Raw genomic sequence first — 25,823 nt, forward strand, 5'->3', positions numbered from 1 at the left:
TCCAGGCCCCAGGGCAGGATGACTTGGTCTGACCCACACCGGGGAGGCCAAGCAAGGGTGGAGGAGCCGGTGGAGGGGCTTGGGCTTGAGGTGACGTCTGCAGGGGCAGGGACCTGGCCACACTTAGGAGGCGCTGGACCCCACAGCCTTGCCCCAGTCTTACCTCGGTAGTTCTCACATATTAGGACCGAACCCTGGAGCTATCATCTCACCTCTGTGAGTCCTGAAGACCCCTTCTGGGAAATGAGGACGGTGCTGAGTCTGGCTGAGTGGCTGTGGCCACCGGCCGTGGAGGGCTGGCACTGTGCATTCTGGAATGCCACCTAGACAGGTCAGGCAGGTTCCTAGACAGAGCCAGCTCACTCCACCCCTCCCTCCCCAGAGAGACCGGGAGGGGAAGGGGTTCAGACTGGAATGCAGACCCGTGGACCTTCTCCCCTACATCTAACCGGGCTTCACAGCCAGATGGACGCCAGGACAAAGGGGAATCGGGGCCAAGGGAACTAGCCACACGGCAAGGTCAGGCAGGAGGCAGGACCAGCCCTGTCTGGCTCTGAGTCTCTGCCCAGGCCTGAGGTCCTGCTGAGGGCACGGCCAGCACGGCCAGCACGGCCTCAGCCAGTGGGAAAATCAGGGAGCCAGGAGCTCAGGTCCCAGGGCCAAGTAGCAGGCAGGGCAGGGACAAGGCTGACGTGGACCCTGGAGGGAGGGGCAGATAACTGCATAATCACCTGCCAGCTGCCCTGGCCCAGGTGGGGCTTGGGCCCTGCCTCCCCACCAGTCGCAAGGCTGAGGGCCCCGGGGGACAGGGGCCGAGGCCCTCAGATCCAGGTCTTGTCTGGGACGCAGGTCCTCAGGCTCCTGCCCTGAGTTTGCGGACCAGGTGGCGTTTCCGGCTTTGGCATCTACAAGGTGATTCCCATTCTTGCGTATCACCCACGGCCCCTCAGGGCAGGTGTTGTTTGTTTTGTTTTACAAGAATAGAAGCACAGGCTCAAGAAGTGGTGCCTTCTGTGAGCGGCAACAGCGGGATTTGGACACAAGCAAGGCCCATGCTCTTTCCAGCGAGTCAGGACCTGAGAGAAGGCGAGCAGGGAACCCCCTACACCAGCAGGTGGAGACCAGATGGGGGCCAGGGCGGGAGGGGGGCCTCACCTGACTGCAGCAAGCCGGCGCCGCGGTCCTTGACCCCAAAGTGCTGCTGGATGTCCAGAAGGACGCCTGGGAGGAGAAGGCAGAGGGTGCTCACTGGCGCTGTCTGACGCCTGGGTGCCGCCATCCCCCTGACCCCACCTACGTGACCCCCAGTCCCAGCCCTAGACCAGCTCTCTTTTCACCTTGTAGGGCCCAGCCTGGCCCCATCTTGAGAACTCCACCCTGCCCAGTTTAGCCAGGCCACTGGGGACCCTGGAGGCCAAGCTTCCACCCCGCCCCCACCGGGCCTCCCGTTCTCACCCCGGGAATAGGACCCCACCCCCTCACCCAGCCAGTTCAGGGTTGGGGGTGTCCAAGGCACAGAAAGGCAAGGTTCCTCCCAGGTCACTCAGCCAGGTGGCACAGCCAAGCCTCCTACTGCCAGCCTGGGCCTCTTGCCCACCTGGGGCCTAGCTCCAGACTAGGAGCTGGGACCCCAGACATGGACCCTGCCCTCAGGGGAGACCACACAGCCCACAGCCCAGAGAGTGCGTGGGCAGCCACTGAAAGCTGCAGGGAAGCCCTCTGGCCGAGGAGGGGAGGGGAGGACCCGCAGGCAACGCTCATACCTGCTCACACGCACGTGTGCACAGACCCACGCTCCCCCAGCTGTCCTCAGGAGTATAACCAGGACCCCCAATTTTCCGATGCAGGAGCTGAGAGGCAGAGGGAGGCAGGGGGGCTCCAGGCCTGCCTTCTTGGGGGAAGGGGAGCCCTTGAGGCCATGTCTGCCCTTCTCCCAGCTTCCAGCCACCTCTGCTATCTCATTAGGGCTTTATATACCAAAAGGGGGCAGCAGCCAGAACAACTAGAAACTATGGGCAGCTGTGGACAGACCGAGCCATGGCTGTATGGAGGCCAGCAACCAGGGCTCCTGGTTGAGTAAGCACAACCCCCAGCCCCGCAGGCCCAGGGCCCCCGCCTCCGCTTATCTCTGAGAACAGCAGGAGGCCAGGCCACAGGCCAGAGCCCCCCTGACCACTGCACGTCTGCACTGAGAAGGGCTGGGGAGAAAAGAGACAGGGGCTGCCCCAGGAGCTCCCCACGCAGGGGTCAGAGGAAGGACCGGGCTCCTGCCTTTAGGGGACTCCCAGAACTATTCAGCGTGATGAGGATGACGTCAGCCTTTAAAATGTCGATGGTCTGCATTATTGAGAATTAAGCGCTTTACTAGTTTACCCCTCACACAACCCTATGAGGCTGGTAGCATCGTCCCACAGGATAGGTGAGGAAACTGAGGCACAGAAGGTTAAGCCACATGTTCAGAGTCACACGACAGGGAAATGGGTGAAATTGGAATCTCCAGACAGTACAAGGGTCCCATCTGCTGGCTGGGGCTGGGGGAATGGGGGCTGGGGGGAGTGGAGTACCCCTGTGCCCCTACTCGAGACCCAGGGCTGGGATGCTGAGGGATTTCCTGGGCTGCAGGGTCAGCCCGGCTGGTCTTCTAGCAGCCTGACAGCCCAGAGAAGCTCTCCTCCTTGTTAATACCCAGAGTGGATTCACCTTAATTACCCATAATGAAGAGACTGTGCAAGACCCAGTTAATGACTTAATAACTAGGGCGGTCTGTGACCTTGCCTTGAAGGCAGAAGCCAGGGGCCAGTCCTGGCCCTGTGGATGGCAGGGCCACCAAGTGGGGCCTCCGAGGTGCCCTGACCCGGCCTCAGAGGCCCCGAGTCCCATCAGGGCCTGTGGGTGGCATGGCTGGACCTGACCTTGGGGAGCCACCCACACTCACCTCCCAGCCCCACAGCCCATCCCCGGTCCTGGGCCAGGGCTCTGTAGCCTCCTGATCTGACCACATCCCTCTCGTATAATCGCTATCACCTGTGACTTCCCATGCTCAGGGGAGGAGCCAGGCCCTTCACCAGGCCATGAGGTTCAGCCCCGCCAACCCCGCCCCCAGCCTCACTTCTCAGGAATCACCCCTCCACCCCATTCTCCAGCCACCCTAAACTACTCATGGCCCCCCAACTACATACCCTCCCTCTTCTGACTTTGGCACAGTTTTGTTGGCTGAACTAATTCCTGCCATTTCTCTAAGACTAGTTTAGATGCCTCCTTTTCCGGGAAGTCTTCCCTGATCTCTCTCCATCCCACTACCCTCAATAAGTTAGTTGCCCCCACTCCCCTCTGTCCATCCTTCTTTTAGCACTTGTCACACTAGGATTAGTTAGTTCTACAGAAAAGACACAGAAGGATGTGGATATAAGCTCCTTGGACCCACTGTGGCTGGGAGCTAAGAGCTGCTAGTTGCTGGTTCCTGCTAAGTTCCAGCTACCATGTGAAGCTCTACAGATGGTACTTCTATCCCTGCTATCCATGCTGATCTATGACTATCATCCCATCTTACATGTGAGGAGACCCAGGTTCCGAGAAATAAAATAACTGTTCTTGCAGCACATAAGATGTCAGAGGTGAGATTTGAAATCAGGTCTATTGCCAAAAACCAAGCTGTTCTTCTACCGCAGCGTCTCTGCATGGTCCACTCTAGACCCTCGGCCTGGGGTCTGGCACACAACTAGCCCACAGTGACTTTGTGGAGTGGATATATAAGCAAAGATGGGAGAGGCTTGCCTCATCCCCTACTAGACCATGAACCCCTTGAGAGCTGGGACCATGGCCAGTCATCTCCAGAACCCAGGACAGGGACTGTCACAATTTAGGCATTGGGTAGACAGAAGGATGAGCAGAGTCAGGAGATGGTAGGAGGGTAAAACTCCGCCTGGGCCCTGCACTGCGGGTCCCCACCTACAGCCCAGAGGAGGGCATGGATCTGTGGTAACCACAGGGTCACTCTCTGGGAGGGAGGCCATATCAAAATGGGCATCATGAAGGTGGCAAGTGTCCACAGCAAATCGAAACACTCTTGCTTCCTCCCTGAGGCACATCCTAGCCATATGACTAAAAGTACTCCCCCCACCATACTCCGAGGTCCAGCATTTGCCTCTGCCTCCAGGAAGCCTCCCTTGACTTCCTCTACTACACAGAGTTCCTGGTAAGGGGGAGGAATGGGCATATCCAGATGGGCATCCAGGATCCCCAGGAACTCCTGAACAGTCTAGATCCCAGGAAGCTTTGGATGCCCCCACCTCAGCACCTCAGAACCTCAGACTTGGGTCCGAGGCCTGAGTTCCCAGCAGAAGGTCAGGGAAACACTTCCAGGGAGCAGGGGCTCATACAGGCCTTAAGATCCTAGGTCAGGCCCTGCCTGAGCCTTTCTGGGTTGTTTTTCCTCTCCGAGGCCTGGTAAAGGCCACAGCCGCAGGCGAGTGAGACCCCACTGGCCGCTGGCACGGGGAGCGTGTGTCATAGCAGCTCAGCCGGGCGTCTCAGATTTTCCTCTGGGCTCCTGGCCGGCTTAGACCCACACACCCCCTCCCTTCTTCACCACAGCCTTATTTTTAGCCTCTTTCCTGGAGGCTGAGGTTTAGTGGGTCACAGGATGGGCCTCACGCCCAGGAGCAGCCTCCTATAGTTCAGACCAAGCCTACTCCACCAGCCCCACCAGCCCGGGGCAGGCAAGGTGGGGCTCCCACCCCACACGCAGCCCCCCGCATCCCATGGCCACAGATCCCAGTCCAGGCCTCTCCAGGCAGTCACCCCAAATCCACAGCCAGAATCGTCCTCTGCCCACAGGGGCCTCCTCCCTGGGCCAAGAAAACATTCTGGAAAAGCAAGAGCACCTGAATTTTCTTACCCATTGACCCTAATTACACCCCTGTCAAGCCTCCACGGGGCTTGCCACTTGTCCCAGACCAACTGGCCCTCCTGCCTCTAGGGGCTCTTGGCCTGGGTCAGCCACTGGCTTGAGCTGTACTGTCAGCATTTCCGTCACCTTTGTCCCCTATACGCCAGCCCACAGACATGCTCACCTCTCTCTCATCCTGGTGGTGAAAGCAATCCTTCTTTGTCCTCACTGCCAGCAGCTCTTTCTCACTCCCCCTACTTCACAGCTGAAGTCTTAAAAGAGTTCTCGCCCCTCCCCTACTCCATGTCCTCACCTCCATCACCCTCTGAAACCAATCAACTCCTGGTGGCCCAACCCCATAGGCTCTCTCATCCCTCAGTGTCCCAGCCACCTGTACTCTGATTCCACGTCTCCACTCCCTGGTCCACTACCAGGCCGTGACACCCTCCTCGCCTCCCATGAATGGGCCCCAGCAATTCTCTCTCCACCACCTGTCCTCCTATCTGGGCTCCCTGCCTCCAGCCTCTCCCGGCCCATCCAGCATCCTTCCTGCAGCCTGGTCTCACACACACTTGTCAGCTACCTACTAAGTCCTGGGCTGGGGCTTCAGAGGCCACAAGATAGTTTCTGGACTCAAGAAGCTAAGGCCACGACCCAGTGGTTGCTCAACTCTGCTCGGGCTCAGAGGCGCCCAGGAGTTCTTCAGAATGCACTGGCCCAGGCCCCTGGGTCAGTACTACTGCTACCAACAACAACAATCATATGGGTATTAACAAATACTGAGTGCTTACTACACACCAGACACTGTTCTGAAAGTGTCACCTGTGTCAGTTCACCGAGTGTGGCTCCCCACTGCCACACAAATTAAGCCCAGACTTCTAGCATTTGTGGCCTCCAGATCTGCACAATCACCCTGTCCAGAGGCAGGAGCCAGGAATCTATTTACACACTGCCCAGGTAATTGGAAACCACTGGTCTGGATGGTCTGAGGCCCCCGTGACTTGTGCATTACAGTCCTCAGGTCTCCAAGCCTTGACTACACCTGTATCCTCTTCCTGGGCTGTTCATCTCCCCCTGCTGAGATCCATCTCATCCAGGGTAGGCCACCTGGTTCCCAAGCTCACTCCCCGAAGCACAGTCATCATCACCCCATGTTCACCCTGCCTCTCTCAGAGCAGCAGGCAGCATAGCTGCATTCCCAAGAGCATGGGCTCCAGAGCCAGAACATCTGGGTTCAAATCCGGGCTTTGCCACCTTCCCTGCTGTGTGACCTTAGGCAAGTTACTTAACCTCTCTGTGCCACTTTCCTCCTCTGTAACATAGATTATGGGAACTCCCACGTCTGTTCTTTTCTCCAAAATGGGGGCAGATGGCTAGAAAGACAGGGCCTAGGGATCTGAAAGGATGGGTGATGCCTACCATTGGCTGGTCCCTCTCGGAGGGACCCTGGTCCCCCTGTGGAGGCCTCAGAGCTGGCTCACTCTGGAAGTCTCACTCCTGCTCCAATGCTGGGCTACAGCTCCCGCCCCAGTAATTATAGGGGCCTGAGGGCCTGGCTCTGCTGACCTGGCTCTGGATGGCTAAGGCTGGGAAACCGCAGCCTGGCCCCGCCAGCACCTCCCCCCACCCCCCCAAGCCTAAGGGGATCAGCCAAGGCAGGGCTGTCAAGCACACGCACTTCTACCTGCCTCAGAGCTTCCACAGGGCAAGATCCTGCCCCTGGCCCCCAGGGACAAGCTGAGTGACCTCCAGGACCATCCGGCCCCTACTCTGAGCCCCAGGTTGCCCATTTGAGTGTGATATCCCTGCTGGGTCCATCCTAAATCTTCATCACATTTGTTCTACATATGCCAACCCTCCTACCCCCATGTCAGCGTACAAATCTGGGTCATCAATGGCAGGACAACTCAGTGGTCATCTCTGCAGGGACCATGAGGATGGGACCCCCAGCCCCATAGCCTCAACCCTCAGAGAGGCCCCACCCTGACCCTAGAGAACCTAGATTCCAAACTTGTCCCCATAAAGAGGACCCCATAGCACCTCTCCCTACCCAAGAGCCCTGCCCTCAGACCCCATCAGTCCAAGAGTAGAACCACCCCAGAGCTCAGAGAGCCCTGCCCCCGCTCCCCACCAAGCCTCTCTGCCCGGAGTGGGCGGCAACAGGCAGCCGGGCCTCTGGCCTGTGGTTCTAGTCTATCATTTGGGGCCAGCTTTCCTGGAACCAGACTTGGCCTTAGCAATTTGGGGGCTTTACACCGCCACTCCTTTCCCATCTCAGCCTCCCCAGCCCTATCCTGGCTCAGGGACTCCCAAGACCACCAGGGGCCGGAGACAAGGTGACCACACCCTTATCTGGACCCATGGAGGGCGTGGCCTATGTGGACACAGACCTAAGATAAGGTGGGGGGTGTGGGGAGAAAGGGGGTGGAGAGAGATAAGAGACCTCAGATCAGCGTAGCTCAAGCCCATGAACCCTCAGCCTTCCCTCGTGTGCTGCTTCAGGGCTGAGGCGACCTGCTCCCACTTCTCAGATGGAAAATTGAGATTCAAAAGGTGAAAGAAACAAAGGCCACAGACAGAACCAGGCAGGAGCTAGGCTGAGCTGACCTCCAAGCTCCCAGACCTGGCCTGTGCTCCCCATCTTATCCCAAAAAAGGGCCAGAAAAGAGGCAGTTCTCAACATGCACACCAACTGCCCTCACATGGGTGTTGGAAACACTGTGACTGAGTAACCCCCTCCCTCCCCAGGCACCGTCCTTTACAGTTTACAAAGCTTAATCGTGCTCCTTGCCACGTGGGACTCCATCTGGCAAGTCCATGCTGGGCAGTAAAGGGACCATGAAGACCCCATGGGGCTACCAGGTTGTGGGTGGGAAGGGGAGACCCCAGCAAGGTCTCCATGGAGGCAAAGAACAGAGGATAAGCAGGAGGCCAAAACCCCACCTCTAGCCTCCAAGCTCTGGCTACTGCATCCTTCTCACTTACTTCTTGCTGTGATGTATCTTACCTGGGACTCCTCTCACCAATCCCCCAACACCAGGAGAGGCCCAGGCCCGGAGTGGACCAGCATCCTGCTTCACATCTCCTCACAGAGTAACCTGAGGCCAGCCCTTCGCCTCCAGTGCCCTGTCTGCAGAAGAGACCAGGCAAAGCCACCACAGTGCCCTCCTGCATGTACAGGAGCCATTCTGCCCAGTGTGGGGAAAGGAGGCCCCACGGTCAAGGCTCCCGGCTGGACAGACAGGGACCACACGGACCACTGCCGCTACTTCCTTCCCGGAGACGCGAGGCCTGCAGCTTGTTGTGTGCCCCAGTCAGGACCAAAGGGCAGCACCACGAAAGAAGCCCCAGCCTCGGCTATGGGCGCCTGGTCTTGTCCAGGGTTGTCCAAACCTACCAACACACCTTCAGCCCAGAAGAATGGGCTTTGGGTCAGGCAAGGCTGAGTCAACACAATTCTGCTACTCAGTTGGCCAACGAGGGCCAGGCTTGTGCCGGCTCCCCACACATATTGGGGCCACAGAGATGACCAGGCTCAGCCCCTTGAGGCTGCAGGGAGAAGCCACCCTACCTGGGAGTAGATGCGGTGATGGTGGGACAGGGAGCTGTTGAAAACCAGCAGTTAGGTGCCCAGCTCAGCCCAGAGAGTTGGGGAAAACTGCCTGGAAAGAGGGCAGAGGCACCACTGAGACCAACCAGGAGATACGAAGGTTGGCTGCTATAGCAGCTGGGAACAGACCTGGTTATCCCGGGAAAGGCACGTGCAGGCAGAGCTGGGGGCCAGCAGACAAGAGTTCCTGAGACCAAGTCCTGTGCCCCATACAACCCTTGGGAGCAAGTCTCTGACCACAGAAAGAGAGGAACAGAATCATCAATCTTGGATTCAGGGCTCAGAGAGGGTCAGGATCTGCCTCAGGTCACACAGCCATTCTGACAAAGCCAGGAGCAGGAAGCTCAGCTCAGGAGACATTCAGGGCCCAAAAGGGAACCCAGCTCCAGGAGCCTGGGGATCAAAACAGTGTCCTCTTTCCCCTCTTCTACCCTCAGGATTTCAGGCCCCTACACAAGGGCAGAAACAAAAGCCATTTCCCGTCTGGGGAAGGGACGCGGAACTCCTCCTCTCTGAGCAGCTCTGACGCAGGAGGCCTCGCTCTCAGACCAGCCTGCACCCAGCAGGCTGTGGCCCTCCTGCCCCATTCACAAAGTGGGAAACTAAGGCACAGGCTGGGCCGGTCACCGGTCCTAAGTTCCAGACTAAGGTAGTGAGTTTCAAGGCGCTTCTCTGACAGGTCAGCGGCACTGCCGAGGTGCTGGCAGAACCAGCTGAAAGATGCCTGAGGAGCAGGAAAGCAAGGAAATGGGCAGCTGGTGGTTAGTCACTGGGGTGCTGGCATTCCAGGCCGGCCCGCGGTGCACCTGGGCACTGACCTACCAGACAGGCATTCTGGAATGTGGCCTTGGGACACCCCGCCCCGCAGACCTTACGTGGTGCTGACCTGGCAGTGGCCAGGGCAGGGCCACTCCAGGGGACAAAGCCACCTGAGGGGGCGGGGTGGGAGCAGTGTTGATATCCTTATCCACAAAGATAGCCACGGAGTTTGGGGCTTGACTTGGCTTCTACACACCCGGTGACATTGTAAAAGGCCCTGGGCCTCCGTTTCCCCAGCTGTTAGCTCTAGATAGACTCAACCAAGCAGATAAAAAAAGAGCCAAGAGCCCGTGCCTGCAGCCCCTCCTGCCCCCAGCTCAGGTGTTTGGGGAAGGCCCCATTCCTGCCAGGCCTCTGTTCCGGGCTGGATCCCCATACTCCTCTCTCCTTCTGGGTTTATGTTAGTGAGTGGTTGCCATGGATACCAGTCTCAGCTTCTTTGGCAGAAAAGGACTCCCCTAGGGTAGGGCTCTGCCTGTCCTCACCAGCCCCCTGCTCCGCCCAATTTCAAGTGCCTGGCTGGCCAAGGGGCTGGATCAAAGGAAAAGGCAATAGGTCTCAGGAAGGCAACAGGTGTCCCAGAGAAATTGAGGGAGGATCTCTGCTCTCAAATAGCCATTCACCAACCATGAACAGGGCCTGCGCCAGCTCTCTCTGGCTGGGCCTGGTTCCAGAGCAGAATGCTGCCACCTATACCCTCAGCTCAATTTCCATTTCACAGATGGAAGAATGGGAGCCCAGGGGCACAGGCAGCCCTGGCACCAGGACGCAGGGCTGGGAAGCAGAGACCCAGGACCCTTGCCTGAGGGGCTCCCTCCTTCCCCTGACCTGGCAGCCATGAGTGGGCTCAGAATGAAAAGTAGGTGGCTGCCAGGCTGGAAGGGGCCATGGGAGCAGGAGCCACGTGCCCTAGGGGAGATCAAACTGCCCTGTTTAACTGAGCTGAAATTCATCTGCCCAGAGGGCTTTTGCCCATGGCCAGCAGAATCTCTGAGTTTCCAGGCCAGAAGCAGGGCGCCTGCTTTCACCTTGACCAAGAGAAGACAGCACTGGGGGTTCTGGTCCTGCACTGCTGCTGTGTGACCTTGTATGAGTGCCAGCGTTCTCCTGGCATCAGTGTCCCCATCCACCCAAAGAGGTGGAGGGAAGGGCTGAGAGGTGATTTCTGGGCTACTTCAGTTTCATCCAACTGAAGCAATGCTCAGTAAGAAAAGCAAGAGTCAAAGCCTGGCCCTTCTCACCTGCTTTTCAGACCTGCTGCCCTCAGGGGGTTCTCATGGGGAGGAGGAGAGGCCATAATTAGCCAGATCACGGGGTGGCGGGGTGGCGCTGGGAATGCTAGAGCAAAGGCAGAACCTACTGGAGTTCCCAGGATGAAGACCAGCGCTGGTGAAGAAGGGAGGGGTTCGCCAAAGCATCCCAAAGGGGACTGTCAGAAACTGAGAAACAGGAGGACACCATGGCTAGGGCACAGCTTGGGCAGAGGGATGGAAGAGCAGTCTGCTGACATTTGTGAAGCTCTCCTAGGAGTCTGGCCTTTTCCCCCACGCTTAAGAGACAGTCTCAGTTATGCCACACATCCCGGGAGGTGGAGGGATGAAATGATCACTCAGAAAGCTCAAGCAACATCCCCAAGGTCACTCTCAAGAGCCTGGACTTGAACGCTGGCATCAAAGACTCTAGACCTTCACCGTCCACCATGGTGTCCCCTAGCCACTGTGGCCGTTGGGCACCCGAAATGCAGCCAGTGCAAACTGACATGTGCTGTAAATGTAAAACACAAACTGGGTTTCAAAACTCAGTAAGAAAAGTGGGCAAAATATCCCATTGATAGCTTTTCTACTGATGATATGTTGAAATATGTTAGATATATTGAGTGCAATAAGATACATTATTCATTCATATCTCCTATTTCTTTTTACTTTTTTAACGTGCTTACTAGAAAATTTTAAGTTACATCCATAGCTTGCATTATATTCCTTTTGGACAGAGCTGGTCTATACCACGAAGACAGAAATGCACAGGCTTAAAGGAAGAGAGTAGGAACTTACCCCATTTTTTGATGGGGTGCCAGGACCAGATGGTGAGGTTCTCAGGGATCAGGGGGGTGCAAATATCAAAGGTGACTGAGCAGTGGAGTGTCTGCATGCCCTCCTCTGCCCCAGCTGGCCAGCCAGCAACAGGTGGGATGACCACTCCCCTGCTGTGTCCCCCAAACCCCTAAGACACATCAAGCCATAGTAGTTGCCATAGAGATAGTAAATCTTCCTGAAAACAGCTTGGCAGCAAGGGGGTGGTGGTAGGAGAGTCTACCATAAAGAGAGAGGGAGGGAGCCAGGCTTATCCGGAGAGGAAATCTGTGATGCTGTGAGTTGGGGGCGGGGTGGTGCACGAGCTCCCACCCTAGCAGGAATGGGAAGGATGCATGGTGTTTGCACAGAACTTTCCGGGCCTTCCTCTCTACTGCCCCACCCCCCTTACCAATTCACCAAAAATTTGCTATGTTGTTCTCCCATTCTGACTCTTGGACCCAAGTGGGGGTGGAGGCAGAAAAGCACTAGGCCTCCCTGATCCCACCCTCCCACCTCAGCCCCTAGCAGTTTCCCTAAGAATAAGGTGAGGGGAGGGTCAGGAGGCTGAAAAAAATGTTTCAAGTTGTTACAGAAGCAGACCATTCATTGCCCAGCTGAGAGGGTGGAAAACACGGAGATCTCATGCCACTTTGCAGTGCACTCTCCGGACTACCTTGCACAAGGGTCGCCAGTTGCCTTGGTTCCCCAGCCTGTGTACAGAAGTCCATATTGAACTAACTACAGGCCCCCGATGTTCTCTGACTTCTCTCCACTATGTGGTGACACCTAAGCTCCCAGGTCCCAGGCAGCATGGCCCAAGCATGACAGAGCCTGGTGCACTTGGGTGATGCTGGGTATTCCTGTTCACCAGACCCAAGAGCCCTCTGGGGACAGCCCAACCCAGAAACTGGTGCCACTGGTACCCATTTCCAACTCCCCACAGGAAGAGATAGAGAGAAAAGGGGTCTTGAAAGTGGGAGTTGGGGGAGGGGGAAGCCTCTACTCTTGCATCAGAATTCTCCCTTCCACTTGACACAAAACCCCATTCAACAGAGGGGGAGATTGATTCCTGGGTAAGGGGACCCAGGTGGCGTATGGTTTGGGGGAGATTGAGTCCTGGGTAAGGGGACCCAGGTGGCGTATGGTTTATGCCAGGGATCTCCTCCCTCCATAAGCACAAAGTTTTCTTTAGAGTCAGTCCCAAATTCCACCCGCTATCTTTTTTTTTTTTTTTCCTCCTTGCAGTTTCAGATTTTACTAAGCTGTGGTTAGGCAGGTTCTGGCCAGCATGCCAGGTATACAATCACTGCTCTCCTGTGGCAGAGAGCCTCCACGGGCTAGCTTGGCCAAAGTCCTTTTCTCTCCAGGCTTCACCATTCCCACTGAGGGGCAGCTCAATTTAGGGAAAGTTCTGTACTCACAGACCCCTGAGAACTGGGGGAGGGGAGCTAGCAGACTGGAATCCCAGAACACCCTTCCATCGCCAAAGGGACCAGGGATCAACCACCTCACGAGGGGGGAAACAGACCTAAACACAAGCTAAGACCCGCCCAAGGTCACACACCAAGCACAGGAGGAGAAAATGTGGGACGAGAAGTGAACTCAGTTGTTCTATCGACCCCCAACCCCTCCCCAAGGCTGGTTCCAGGAGATGCTCACAGAGGATGAGGCAGCCCCTCTCTATCTCTAGTGGCCTGCGCCCTACCCCAGGCCCCAAGCGACATAGAGCAGGAAGAGGCGTCTTCAGGCCTCTAGCAGGGGCCAGCTGCAAACCGCATCCTGGGTCCCCAGGCGCCGCGGACCCGCCCCGCCCCTCCCTCCGCTTCGCTCGGCTCCCCGCAGCCCCAAGCCTTTGTCAGCCATGCGCTCACACACACATATCACCGCCGCCCGCGCGCACACACTTGGTCTCCCCGGGAGCACACCCGCAAGGGGCGCGCGCACTCGCCGCACGCACGCAGGGGAGTGGAGGTGGCGGAGGAAGGAAGGAACTGACGGCTACTGACAGACAGACCGCCTAGGCTGGGGGAAGGGGAGGAGAGGCCCGGGAACCTGAGGCTGGGCGGGAGAGGGCGCGGAGGCCAGAACGCAGAAAGGCGCAAAGGAGACTCGGAAAAGAGGACAACGGATGAGATGTCAAGGGCTGGCGAGGATGCGCCGGCTACTCCAGAGGTGGGGACTCTCCCAACCCCTAGTCTGGGGGTGCAGGGGGCAGTCCTTAAATTGAACCCATGGAACATGGGGCATCACTTGCCCAGTTGTGCCCAAGCGGAGGACCCTTAGGGGCCCCATGAAAGGCTTGGATATAGGGGGCCTCGGACCAAAGGCTCCCCGGGCTACCTCAAGGTAGAGGGTCCTGGTTCTCGGGCTGGGTGGGGCACTCGCTCACCTGCTACGGTGTACCTATCCAGGTAGTTGAGCACGTTGCCCAAGCTGAGGATGGCGGCGGCTGCTCCCCGTCCGCGGCCCAAGCTGGCTGGTTTGGGCTGCTGAGCGCCGGGGCCCTTGCCAGCGGCTGCACTGCTTGGGGTGCTGGGGGTGCTGGGGGGTCCGGACGGGGCCCGCCTCACGCTGCCCGACAGCGTTTGCACTTCATCGTCTGCAGCCGCGACTCCAGCGGCGCTCGCTGCCCGCGCCCCACAGCAACCGCCACCGCCAGCCCCTCGCTGCGCCCCCCGGCGCCGGCGCCGCCGCTCCGCGTCCGCCTCCTCCTCCTCCGCGCCGCCCGCCGCCGCCGAGGCGCATTCCAGGCACATCATGCCGGCCGGGATCGGGGCGGCGGGGGGCGCGGGGGACGCGGAGCCCAGCTTGGGCCCACTCAGTGCGTGCGTGCGCCCCGGAGCCGCCGCTGCACCATCCCGGCCGGGCCCCGTCGGCTCCTGCGCTCCGGCCCGGCTGCGGCTCTGCCACGGTTTCAACGAGACAAGCCGCTGTCGCCGCTGAGACACTGACAGCTGCGGCCCGGCCCCGCCCACCAAGGTAGCGCCCAATCAGCCCCGGGCTCGGGCCAGAGCCCCGCCCCGCACGTGCTGCCCCGGGGGGCAGGGGGGAGCCAGGCCGCAGAGCCCCTCCCGCCCGACGGGGGCGCAGTCACTCCGGAGCCGAGTGGCCGCGGAGGGTGGCAAGGGCCCGGACGGGTTTGGGGGAGCTACGGAGCTGGGAGTAGCATGCGGGGAGCCGGACTCCCCAGCACCCTCTCAGTGCCCTCCCTCCCCATTCCCTACCGTGGCGGAGACTCTGGGAGAAAGCTGAAGGCTCGAGCTCAGGGCATGTGGACATCCTGGAGAGAGGGTCTCAGTTAAGTCAGGGGCGCCGGTAGGAGAGCCCGTGGCCGCTCCAGCAGCTACTCATCCGCCATGATTTAGTTCAGGGAGGGCTGCATAAGAATCAAGTAGCTTGACTGTGGGGGCTTGGTCCAGGACTCAGGCCTCCACCAGGCACAGAAGGCTATGTCGCCCACCTCCCCAGGGAAACACAGATCCAGCCCCCAATCTTCCCCTGGGCCTATTCCTGTGTGCGCACCAAGGACCTACCCCTGCCTCACAGAGAGGCACCCTCTGGCAGGGAGAGCCAGGGCTGCAACTGGGACCCACCCGAAACAGGGCATTAAAAAGGGGCCTTCTCTCCTGAGGGCACACCAACTGTAAGCATCAGACTTCCAGCTGTGCACTGGGGAAGGGACAATAGCCCTGAACAGGAGATAGGAGGTTGGGTCATAGTGCAGTGGCATGACCATGGACAAGATCCCTAACACTCTCTGGGTCTCAGTTTCTCTCTGTGTGGGAACCAAGGAGAATACGATTCAGATGATCCAAAAGTCAATGCATGCTCACTCCCTGTTGGGGAAGAGGGAAGCCCTGTGTCCTGAGGAGAGTGGCTGTGTAGCTTCTGTATTCAGGGACTCAGTCTCCACTCTCACCCATCTCAAAGATGCTGTGGTTCTAGGAAACCCCACCCCACCACCACCAATTAATTTGTTTGAGCCTTTGATTGAAATGAAGATACCGTACAAAGTGCTGAGGACAGAATGTTAGAACTAGACACCAGGAAACCAGAATTATTCCGTGTTTCACACACATGTCCCAGGGCCCAGCTAGCTGCTGTCAGGGTTGGCCCTGACCCAGGTTGGTGTGATAACACTGGCCTGGGCTAGGAGCTCAGTTCCCACTTCAGGCTGCTCCAGATCCCACGTCCATCGGCAGGTGTATCTCGAGAAGGTGTCGGCCACAGTGAGTCACGGCATAGCCAAAGGGTGACGCAGCACAAGGCACTCCCCTCCCACTCCCGCCCCACTGTCTCTTGTGAGCACAGTTAATCCCCAAGCTGGTGTTTCTTGGCGCCTTCGAGGTGTATTTTAAATTCTGTGAAGTGACTAAAAATATGCTTCGTCGTGTTGGGTATGAATGACTGTGACGGGAGGGTTAGGAAAACAGATTTCATTCTGAAAGTTGCCTTGCTGCCTCTTTGCAGCTTGCTGGGTGCAGGCCTGAAAAGCTAGATGGGGGAAGTTCCATTGGGTGGCCCAGGATGACAGGTGATTAACAGGCAAGAACAGACCTAGGAGCTCCATAGGGATGGGACTGAGCTCTGGCGATGACCTTCATAACTGTGTGATGGTGCCAGCTAGAGGACAGGGCCCAGCTGTGGGATGCAGCCAGCTGTGAAGGAGGCACAACCATGGCACTAAGCCCAAGACAGTCTAAGGAACTGTCCCCTTCCCAGTCCCCAAATTCCTCATCCTTTCAGCCACAGCCCTGCCCAGGGAGGCAGTTTTAGCCCTAGACCAGAAAGGGAAACACTCCCTTTTCACAGCACTGCCTTTCCACCACTGGCTAGGCTCCAAAACAGGGGAAGATGACAGAGTTTTGAGCCTTTTAAATTTGGGGGACCTCTGAGCTGCCACCAAACAAGTCAGTCATTCCCACTCTGTGGGTTTTTCTGGGATTTTAGTTCAAAGGCACTCTCTAGAGTGGGTCCTTGAGTGGGATAAGGGGCCACCAAGGGCAGAGTGGTAGGGAGGACAATAAGCCCCTTTGAGTTGTGTGGCCCTGGGCAAGTCACCGTGGCCTCCTGAGAGCCTCAGCTAGCATCATGGGACCATCAGCTATAGAACTTGTAGGTTCTTATGTCCATCTCACCAATAAAGAAACTGAGACCCAGGGAAGAGAAGTAATCTGCCTAAGGTCACATACCTAGTAAATGCCAGGGCTTGCACTAAACCCAGGTATGTCTGCCCCCTAATCCAGTGTCTCCCCTACTGCTCCACAACGCTGCTTCTCCAGGCCAGAGCTTCCTCACCAACAGAATGGAGGCTGATCTCAACAATGGCTAAAGAGCCTCCTGATATTCACTCATTAAGACCAGACCATAATTTCAAAACCAGTGGGGCACAGGACATTAGTGGCCAGTGTTCCAAGGGCAAGTATACTGGGGAAATGGTGGGATAAACATAAATAAATAGGTTTCCTTACTGAGGAACGTTTCCAGGCCTTTAACCTGAGACTGTACATTGGGAATCTCCCACAGAGAGGTATAGGCTGCCGTCTCCCCATGTGTACTTGACCACTGAACATCTTGTAAGGGGACTACAGCTTTGCAGAACACACTCTGGGAAACACTGGCTCCTCCATGGCTGCTAACTGGGAGCTCAGTCCACCTCCCCTCTGCCCATCCCCCCACCACAGGAGCATCTCCAGGGCGCAGCCTCAGTCTCCCCTCTTCTCACATGGCACACTCTCTTGGCAGCCTCTCACCCATGCTTGGGCTTTCAGCAATCATCCACATGCCCAGGATACCCAGCCTTCATCTCTAGATATTGCCTCATCTCAAGGGTCCATATGCAGTCTCCTACACACTCCCCCTGGATATCCCCCAGCACTTAAACTCAGCACACCCAAGACTGAACTCATCCTCTTTCCCCTCAACCTGCTCCCACCCGGTATCCATTACCTCTTGACAAATAGCAGCAGCATCCACATTGTCCCCAAATGGAAACCTGGGAGCCATTTGGGATTCCTTCCCTACTTCTATGGCCTGTCCATTTTTTCTCTTTAATATCTCCCCATTGCTCACAGACTTAGCTCAAATTTCTCCATGTCTCACTTCAACCCTTTTAAAACTCAACACCACCTACCCCAACATACCCCTCTGGTTTTTTCTCCATATTACTTGCCAGTAATTTTTCTAAGTCACACATGTGACCCCATCACCACCTTGCACACAACCTTTCCATGGCTCCCCACTGCCTATAGGATTAAAAATATCTAAATTGCTTAACATGATCTCCATGACCCTTTATAACCCTTCATGACCCATGCCAATCTCCAGCCTCAGATCCCACTGCCTGTCTCTCAAAATTACACTCTACCACACTGAAAATGAAGCTTCCTGAACTCACTCACAGTTACTATACTTCCTGGAGCCTAGAGGAGTGGCTGGAATTGGGGGTGTTTATCTATAGTCCCCCCTCTCCCCTTGACACAAAAGCCCTTGTCCTATTAACACAATGATGATTCAGGACCACGGAGAGCGTCACCTGGGCATCCCCCTCCCCTGGCTTTTCAGTCCTGCACTGTCTATGCTGTCTACTTAGCGCACTCCTCCCACTTATCCTTCAGAGACCCAGCACAGACATGACTTCCTTCAGGAAGCCCTCCCTGACCCACCTGAACAACTGCCATTTCCTCCTCTGGGCTCCTTAACTAACCTGGGTATCCCTCCATCACACCAAACTCACTGTGCTAATTACACTTGTACATAAGCCCACCACTCCCCTCCCCGCCACCAGCCCCACAACAGACCCTGAGCCTGGAGGGCCTATACCCTGTCTGATTCATCCCCACAGTCCAGGACAGAGGAGGTGCTCAGAGAATGTTTGTTGATTGAATGAGTAAATGACACTTAGCAGGTGCTCAGGAAATATGTGCTGATTTGCATCATGTATCTGCTGCTCTGCATGACTCAGAAGCCAGCCAAATTCCTCTCCTAGCCTCTCTGGAAAAGGCATCCTCTCCCTGATTGGCTCCACCCTCTACTAGCTTCCCTGTGCCATTTGAGTACCTTCTCCACAGGTCACCACCCACAGGTGGGAGAGAGCATCTTCGTTCTGCTCCTGCTGTTGCCAAGCCAGGGACTTGTCGGAGCCCCTCCATTCCCCAGCCTGGGCCTGCCTCATAAGCTCTGCTCAGAACGCTTTGTCTCTGCCTCCCTCTCCAGCTCTGAACAGATGGCTCTGAGTCCCCACAAATACAGAAGTTCCTGTTCTGTCATTTGAACATTTTTAATGCTTTCTGAATTATAGAACCTGGACTCAGACTATCAGAAATGAAGACTCCCTTAAAGGACATTGAGTCTGGCCTCTTCCCTGTCCCATGGAGAGGCTGCATCTGAGTGGCCTGCCCAATATCATTGTAATGGACACTGTCTTTGGTTTCGTGTGTTTCTTGGTCTTTTTTTTTCTTTCATTGCTGTTTTATTTTGATGCTCAGTGTCCATTCCCCTTCATAATTGCACCCTAGTTTCCTGGACTTAATGGAGCTATAAATCAAGGCATGGGCATAGGATCCAACTGGGCTCTCTCATCCAGGGCTTTAAATCTTGAGTAGAGTGGGAAAAGGTTAGGGAAAAATTGTCTGGAGCTCTGTCGAGGGCCCCCCAGTAAGATGACCCAGGAGCCCTGGCTCCCGAATCTCCCATCTTCCCATAGATTTTGTGAGCTCCTGGTTTGCTTCAACAAATCTCTTTCTTAAGACATCAGTCAGCTCCCACTGCACACAACCCTACAACCTTAACCAATGTGGTCTCACAGAAGGAGCACATGGAGTCATTCACCTCCCTGTGTTGGATAAAGCTTGGCTCCAAAAACCTCTGGTGCCTCCTGCAGCTGCCTTGAACCAAACAAGCTCACAGGCCCACCCAGGCATGGAGGAAAGAAGGCACTTAAGGGAAGGAAACAGACAGACTGATGTCTGGTGTTGCAGGGGGACAAGCCAGGATTGGGGGGTGATCCCCCTGATGCATGTGTTCAACCCTCCAAGCCTGAGGTTAGGGTGGAAGAAGAGTGTTATCACCAGTACCCTAGAAACACATCCTCAAATGAGATGCCCAGGCACACACACACTGACAGGCACACCTGCATACTGGGATGACACCTGGGAGCTGGAATGCAGCATGTGTCCAGGAAGAGCAATTAACACAGGAAGTGAGCAGGTCAGGTTTGAGGGCCTCGTCCTGCTCAACAGCATGTTCCCCTATCAACATTCCCAACAAGTGAGTCTAGCGTACCAGGGACTGGGACCACTCAGCAAGTGACCTTTTGGCCAGAAAAGTTTGTGTTCTACTGACCACTCCTCCTGCCTAGCCTGAATGGCCAGGCTCTCATAGACCTACACCTGTGGCCTCAGCCTGGTGAGGTCTGAGGGACCAGCCCCAGACAGGAAGAGGGTGGGGAGCTGAGTATAGCTGGGGCTTGGGTTGGTTGCAGAACAGATACTGGGCTCTCCCTCCCAGAGTCCACCAGTCTCAGAGCTCCCGCCCTGCCTCCAAACCTCCTATAAACTCCCGGCAGGGCTTTCTGTCTAGCTCAGTCTCAGAAAGCACCACCCTGCCCTGCCTGGCAACCCAAACCTCAGAGTGCGCTTGAGTCAGATGGAACTACCCTGATTACAGGATTCGGCCCCATCTGAAGCCCTCCAGTCCCAGGCAGTCTCTTCTGCCTCCTCTCCCTCCCCCGAAACACATAACCCCTTCCTCTCCGACCAACCACACCCCTCCATGATTCATCACCAGTATCTTCTGTCTCAGCCCCCTGCACCTTTGACCAATCCCTCCACCAGGAATTCCCTTCCCCACACCTTCTCTGGCTATTTACCAGCTCTTAGGCCACCTCCTCAAAGCTTCTGAGGGATGTAGGCCCCCCTTCAGCCCACAGATGTGCCTCCCTTGGCCTTGCAGAGTGTCTCCCTATTTTTTCTGGGGCTGTGAGGTCCAGGACAGGGTTGGAGTCAGATTTACTGCCCAGCACCAAAACAGGAACCCACTGATACCAATATATGTTTCTAGAACTGGCATCAGTGAGGTTTCTGATCTTTCTCCCCAGCCGCTGGACTCCGGGATGGAGGAGGCAGGGTGGCTGGTGTTGAGAAGCCCTTGCCTATTTCCTGGGGGGTAAGCTTCACAGAGGTCCTCCCCAGGACTGTACGGAGGAAGATTCAGACCTTATTGCTGAGCTTCTGTGGAACTAGACCCAGCCTGTGAGAAATCACATGAGGCGTAGGTTCAAAAACCCACATTCAACACACCTCTTAAATATAACTGGGGCGTCCACAGCTTGGAGCGGACAGGAAGTGGCCCAGGTACACAGCCAGTGAATGCCATGGGGGACCATGACATCCTGGCTCCTGCACAGACTGGCTGCCTCCTTCTTAGGAGAAACCAAGTGTAATACCATGATTTATAATGAGAAATATATATTTGGTCTTTGTCCTGTTTCTGACACAGAGCTCCTAAAATCCTTGGAATTTCCTAGGTGATGAGGCCTGCACAGTGCCTTTTGTTTGTTAATGAGGTGACTTTTGGAATTCACCTAAGGACGGGGCTGGTTGCCAGAGAGCCAGCCACGTGATGAGAGGGTTGGAACTTTCAGTACTAAACCCCCACCAACCACCTAGGGGAGGGGAGAGGGGCTGGAAGTTGAGATCAGTCGCCAGTGGCCCATGGTTTAATCAACCATGCCTAAGTAATGAAGCCTCCATAAAATCCAGAAGGACTGGGTTGGGAGAGCTTCCGGGTTGGTGAACACATGAACATCTGGGGAGAGTGGTGCATGCAGAGAGGGCATGAAGGCTCCACGCCCTTTCCCTAGACCCTGTCCCATGCATCTCTTCCATCTGGCTGTTCCTGAGTTATAGCCTTTATAATAAACCGGTCATCTAGTGAGTAAATGGGTTTCCTGAATTCTGTGAACCGCTCTTGCAAATTAATGGAACCCAAGGAGTGGGGCGTGGGAACCTCTGAGGTTACAACCTGGACTTGTGATTGGCATCTGAAGCATAGGGCGGGGGTGGCAGGGGCAGTCTTGTAGGACTGAACCCTTAACCCGAGGAATCTGATGCTCTCTCTGGGTAGACAGTGTCAGAATTGAGTTGAACTGTAGGACACCCAGATGGTGTCAGAGAACTGCTTGGTGGTGAGGGAACGCCCCCCTCTCACCCCGTGCCCACATTATAATTGGCTATAGAACCCTTACCAAATACCCCCAGGAATCCTTTTTCTTGTAACTTCAGAGGCAGTCTGTTTCATGAGCTCCAAGTGTCAGATCGTGGGTTGAGGGGCTGGTCAGACCGGTGATGGCTGCTCCTGAGGGAGGGCTGAGACTTGGGTTGTGGGGGAGGTGTGGGCTGAGCTCAAGAGTCCAGCTCCTGGAGCTTGTCCCATCCAATGATAAGGGGCAGGGATGGAGCAAGCAAGGGTCAGGAGGTGAGCGTGAGTCTAAATCACTGCTCTGCCCACAGCTGCTGGGAGGCAAGCCCAGCCTGGCACAGCAAAGGTGGCGATCAGCGAGCGAGCAGTGATTGCCCTGCAGGGCACCGGGGGAGGGGGAGAGGCACTCATGCTCATGGCAGAAAGAACATGCCTCCCCACTGCTGCCCGCCTGGAAGCTGTTGGTTTCCTGCAGGGTCCACTGTGTGCAGCTGCTCTGAACCCAGTGGCCAAATGTGAGTTCCACAGAGCCAGCTTTCCCCATGGGCTGGGTTGGGATCAGAGCATGGGGTTGGGGTGGGGGCCAGGGTGCAGAGCACAGAGGTACACGGCCATGCGAGTCCCCTGGTGTGGCTCTGGGGCAGCGGGGTCTGTGCAGGCTTGGGCACTTCTCAGAGCGGTTCCCTACATCTTACAGCCACACCCCCACACCAGCCGGAGGAGAAACCCACCCTCAAGACTGCTGATTCAGCCCCATCTTTTGCTCAGAGGGTGAACTCACACAGAGCGGTGTCCTGTGCCCTCCTGACCCCTCAGAGTGGGGAAGCTGGGTCAGAGCAGGCGGTCCAGGGTGAGGACACATAGACACTCACGCTGAGGAGCCCCCTTGGTTTCCAGAGCAGCAGCCCTGCATCCTTGGCCCAGACTGCCCACCTCCGCCTCTCTTGCTTCCAATCCCAGCAGAGGCACCTTGAGGCTATAAATAACAGGATTGTCTACAGGCCTATATCCATGGGCTTTGTATTGGCCATACTTTAATCGGGGCCCACAGGCAGCCAGGCTGAGGACCCCAGGCTGGAGCGGCCTCGTGCTGGGTGTAGGCACAGGCTTGGGCCTCCCACGGAGGGTGGTGACAGCTCAATTCCCAGCCCAGCCGCAGGTGCTGCCAGCTATCTAGCCGGGAGCAAAGAAGTGGCAGGTGCAGCTCGGCCAGGGTCCCAGAACCACAGCCAAAGGTGGGCAGAGGCACTGAGGCAGTGGAGGCCACCCGGAGGGATCCAGGCCAGGTGGGTGGGGCCTCCTCACTGCAGGGCAGGGGCCTCAGTGGTCCTTTGTGGAGGCACTCGTGCCAGGAAGTAGGCGTTGGCTCTCCGCGGCCTTGCCATCCATGTCCTTATTGTCCGGGGTCCCTGTGGGAGGAAGGAGCTCAGCCAGCCCCAAAGGAGGCAGAAGGTGTTTTGGGATCAGGCCTGGGCACAGACTTTCACGAAATACCCTAGCTTCCATTTTCAAAATAAATTCCAGATCTGACTCCTTGTCTCTGCCTTCAATGTCATCACCATGGTCCCAGCCCCGCTGCTCTCCCCTGATGGCTGCCAGCCTCCTATAGCCTCTTTGCTTCAACCCTGACCCCCTACAGTCTGTTCTCAACACAGCAGCCAAAGTGGTGCTTTTATGATGTAAATCAGACACCCTGGGGCTTGTCCACTGGAAACTCCATAGCAGCTCCCATCTCACTCAGAGGTAAGGCCTCAGTCCCTACATAGGCTCCCAAACTCCCCATGTTCTGGCCCCATTACTACCACCTTCGTCCTTACCACTGGCCCCTTGCTCCTGCTGCATTCACACTGGCCTCCTTGCCCTCAAACACATCAGGTACATTCCTACCTCAGGGCCTTTGCACTGGTTGTTCCCTCTGCCAGGAGCACTTGCCCCCAAATAGCTGCATGACTCACTCCCTTATCTCCTCCAAATCTTTGCTCTAAGGTCACCTGTGCAGCAAGGACCTCTCTGACCACCCTTTCAAAAATTGCAAACCTGCCCCGACCTGTTCCTCTCTCCCCACTTTCCTGCTTAACATCTCTCCATAGCACATATCACCTCCAACATCCTCTATCTTTTGCTTCTTCTGTTTGTTTCTTGTTTATTTCATTTTCATGAGGGCTTAGACTTGGCCTTCACTCCCCAGCATCTGCAACCTTGCCTGGCACATAGCAGGGGAGTGATAACTATTTTTGAATGAATAAATAAATGAAGGAACAAATGAATCAACTCGCCAGGGGCTCAGGGGGTGGCTGGTGCTCCTTGCTCCTCTGGGGTCAGCCCTGAGCCTGGTATGGGTGCAAGGGGCAGGGGTACCTGGGCCAGGCTGCTGGGCCCGGGCCTGGTCTCTCTCCAGGTACAGCGCAGTCAGCAGGAAGCAGCCGCCACCCAGGGTGATGACGAAGGCACAGCACAGGAAGCTCTGCTGGAGGCTGAGGAAGCGTTGCAGGTAGGAATCGGGGCGCCCGGCCCGCAGGACGCTGGAAATCTGCAGAGAAGAGAAAATGGGTCTGCCAGGCCAACCAGGCCAGCCTCCAGGCCTTCCTCCAGGCCAGTTCCTCCTCTAGGCCCTCCCCATTCCCTACCCACTTAGGCCTGCCTGGAGTCACCCAATCTTACAAGTCCAGTGAGGTAGGGGCTGCCGGCATCTCCCAGGATGTGGCCCACTGTGATCTGAAGCGCCTCTGCTGTCCCCCGGCACCTGGGCACCACCACAGACTGCAAAACACAGGAGAACCAGGGGAGCTCTGCAAGTGAGGGCAGAGAGCAGGTGCCCCCTCACACCCACTCCTGTTCCCCACCTGCCACAGGCCTGCCTGGCAGGATGACAGGCTGGCAAGGGAGTCAGCAACTTCAATGCCTGAAGCACCACCACCAGGACATCAGGCCCCTCCTCGGTTCAGGAAGGTTCCCCAGTCTCCTGGGATTGAGCTGCCAGGCCCCTGATGGAGGCCACCCTTCCTGAGGGTTTGCCTGGAACCAGGGAGACCAGGCCTGCCTGTGACAACACTGATGGGGCTGGGGCGTCCCAGCTCAGAGGCCCAGGAGGTGGTAGTGTGGGCTGTAGGGTGAAGCAGGTACACGGCTAGGTGTCTGCATGTGTGGGCACCTGGGTTGGGTGGTGCGGGGGCTCAGCCTCTCTCTCAGGAAGTTCAAGCCCCTCTGGGCAGAGACTAAAGGCAGCCTTGCTGGAAAGACCTACGTGGTAGAGGGTGGAAGGTTAAGAATATGAATTCCGGAGTCAGGTTGTCTGGGTTCTAATCCCACGTCCCCCACTCGCTAGCTGTGTGACTTTGGGCCAGCCACTCCACTTCCCTGTGCCAGCCTCCTCATCCCCATACGGGGCTAATAGCACCTGCATGGAGGATTTTGTTTATTATCATTCTCCATCTGGTACCTGGAGGCTTCAGGTGGACATCAGACAGAAATAATGCCCTATGAGTCCAGGAGGCAGAATGCTTCTGGGCATTTGAATATGCTGTGCCTTCTGCCTGGCGAGCCTTCCCCTATCTGGTCCAGCTGGAGCATCCCTATTTGCCCTTCAGGACTGACTTTGGGCTCACCTCCTCCGTGAAGCCTTCCAGAGTTCAGGTGCCTACCCTGAGCTCCCACAGCCCCTGTGTGCATTCCTAGCTGAATGCACATTCCCCACAGCTGGAAGGGTTCCATCTTTGTCCACCTCCCCTCACCCCTACAGCGTCTGGTTAGCAAAGCTCCTGTCTAATTTCTCCCAGGCTCCCTGGAGTACAGCAAGGCGCCAGGCACAGAGGGGACTCGCTGAGAGTCTGCCAACTAAGTAAGTCAGGTAGAACCATCTGGGACACTGGTCCCAGAAGAAACTCTGCCAGAACCCAGGGGTGCAACGAGGGACGGGTGTGGGGGGAGGAGGGGTTCAAGCAGAAGCCACATGGTCATGTGGTCCCAAAAGGGCAGCCACAGGGGAGCTTTCCACCCCAGAGTCTTATCCCCAAGGACTAGCTGTCCATAATCCAAGCCCATCAGAGAATAATAACAATGATAGTTACTGACATTTATTAAATGCTTCCTGTATGCATTTTATATATCTCCTATATATATTTTCTATATCCACTCAACCAACCCATGAGGGAGATAAGATTACAATCCACATGTTACAGATAAGGAAACCCTCCACAGAAAGGGTGAGTAACTGGCCCAGGGTCACCCAGCCAGG

At 56.5% G+C, this 25,823-nt stretch overlaps 2 protein-coding genes across 22 annotated transcripts in view; both read right to left on the reverse strand.

The window, feature by feature from the left end:
• The window catches only part of SPNS2 (SPNS lysolipid transporter 2, sphingosine-1-phosphate), a 42,773-nt gene extending 20,317 nt beyond the window's left edge, over positions 1-22,456 (reverse strand). For 6 of the 20 annotated variants that reach the window (XR_012499440.1, XR_012499439.1, XR_012499442.1 and 3 more), the window contains exons 1-3: positions 13,779-14,324; positions 1,156-1,221; positions 213-323 (exon numbers count right to left, since the gene is read on the reverse strand). Coding sequence is in view for 15 of the 20 variants with exons in the window: in XM_074342548.1 (XP_074198649.1) it covers positions 213-323; positions 1,156-1,221; positions 13,779-14,148 (547 nt within the window). In the remaining 5 variants the exon portion in view is untranslated. Of the gene's footprint in view, positions 1-212; positions 324-1,155; positions 1,222-13,778; positions 14,329-14,613; positions 14,766-21,635 lie in introns of those variants that run through there. The other 14 variants (XM_074342554.1, XM_074342553.1, XM_074342544.1 and 11 more) reach the window with 10 other exon arrangements.
• Positions 22,457-22,597: 141 nt separating this feature from the next.
• SPNS3 (SPNS lysolipid transporter 3, sphingosine-1-phosphate (putative)) overlaps positions 22,598-25,823 on the reverse strand; it is a 43,502-nt gene continuing 40,276 nt past the window's right edge. For both annotated transcript variants that reach the window (XM_045506648.2, XM_010969952.3), the window contains 3 exons: positions 24,251-24,349; positions 23,948-24,119; positions 22,598-22,998 (listed from right to left, as the gene is read on the reverse strand). In XM_045506648.2, the coding sequence (XP_045362604.2) occupies positions 22,910-22,998; positions 23,948-24,119; positions 24,251-24,349 (360 nt within the window). In that variant the 3' untranslated portion in view covers positions 22,598-22,909. The remainder of the gene's footprint in view (positions 22,999-23,947; positions 24,120-24,250; positions 24,350-25,823) is intronic.

Source organism: Camelus bactrianus, chromosome 16 (genome assembly GCF_048773025.1).
Source record: "Camelus bactrianus isolate YW-2024 breed Bactrian camel chromosome 16, ASM4877302v1, whole genome shotgun sequence".
Lineage (NCBI taxonomy): Eukaryota > Metazoa > Chordata > Mammalia > Artiodactyla > Camelidae > Camelus > Camelus bactrianus.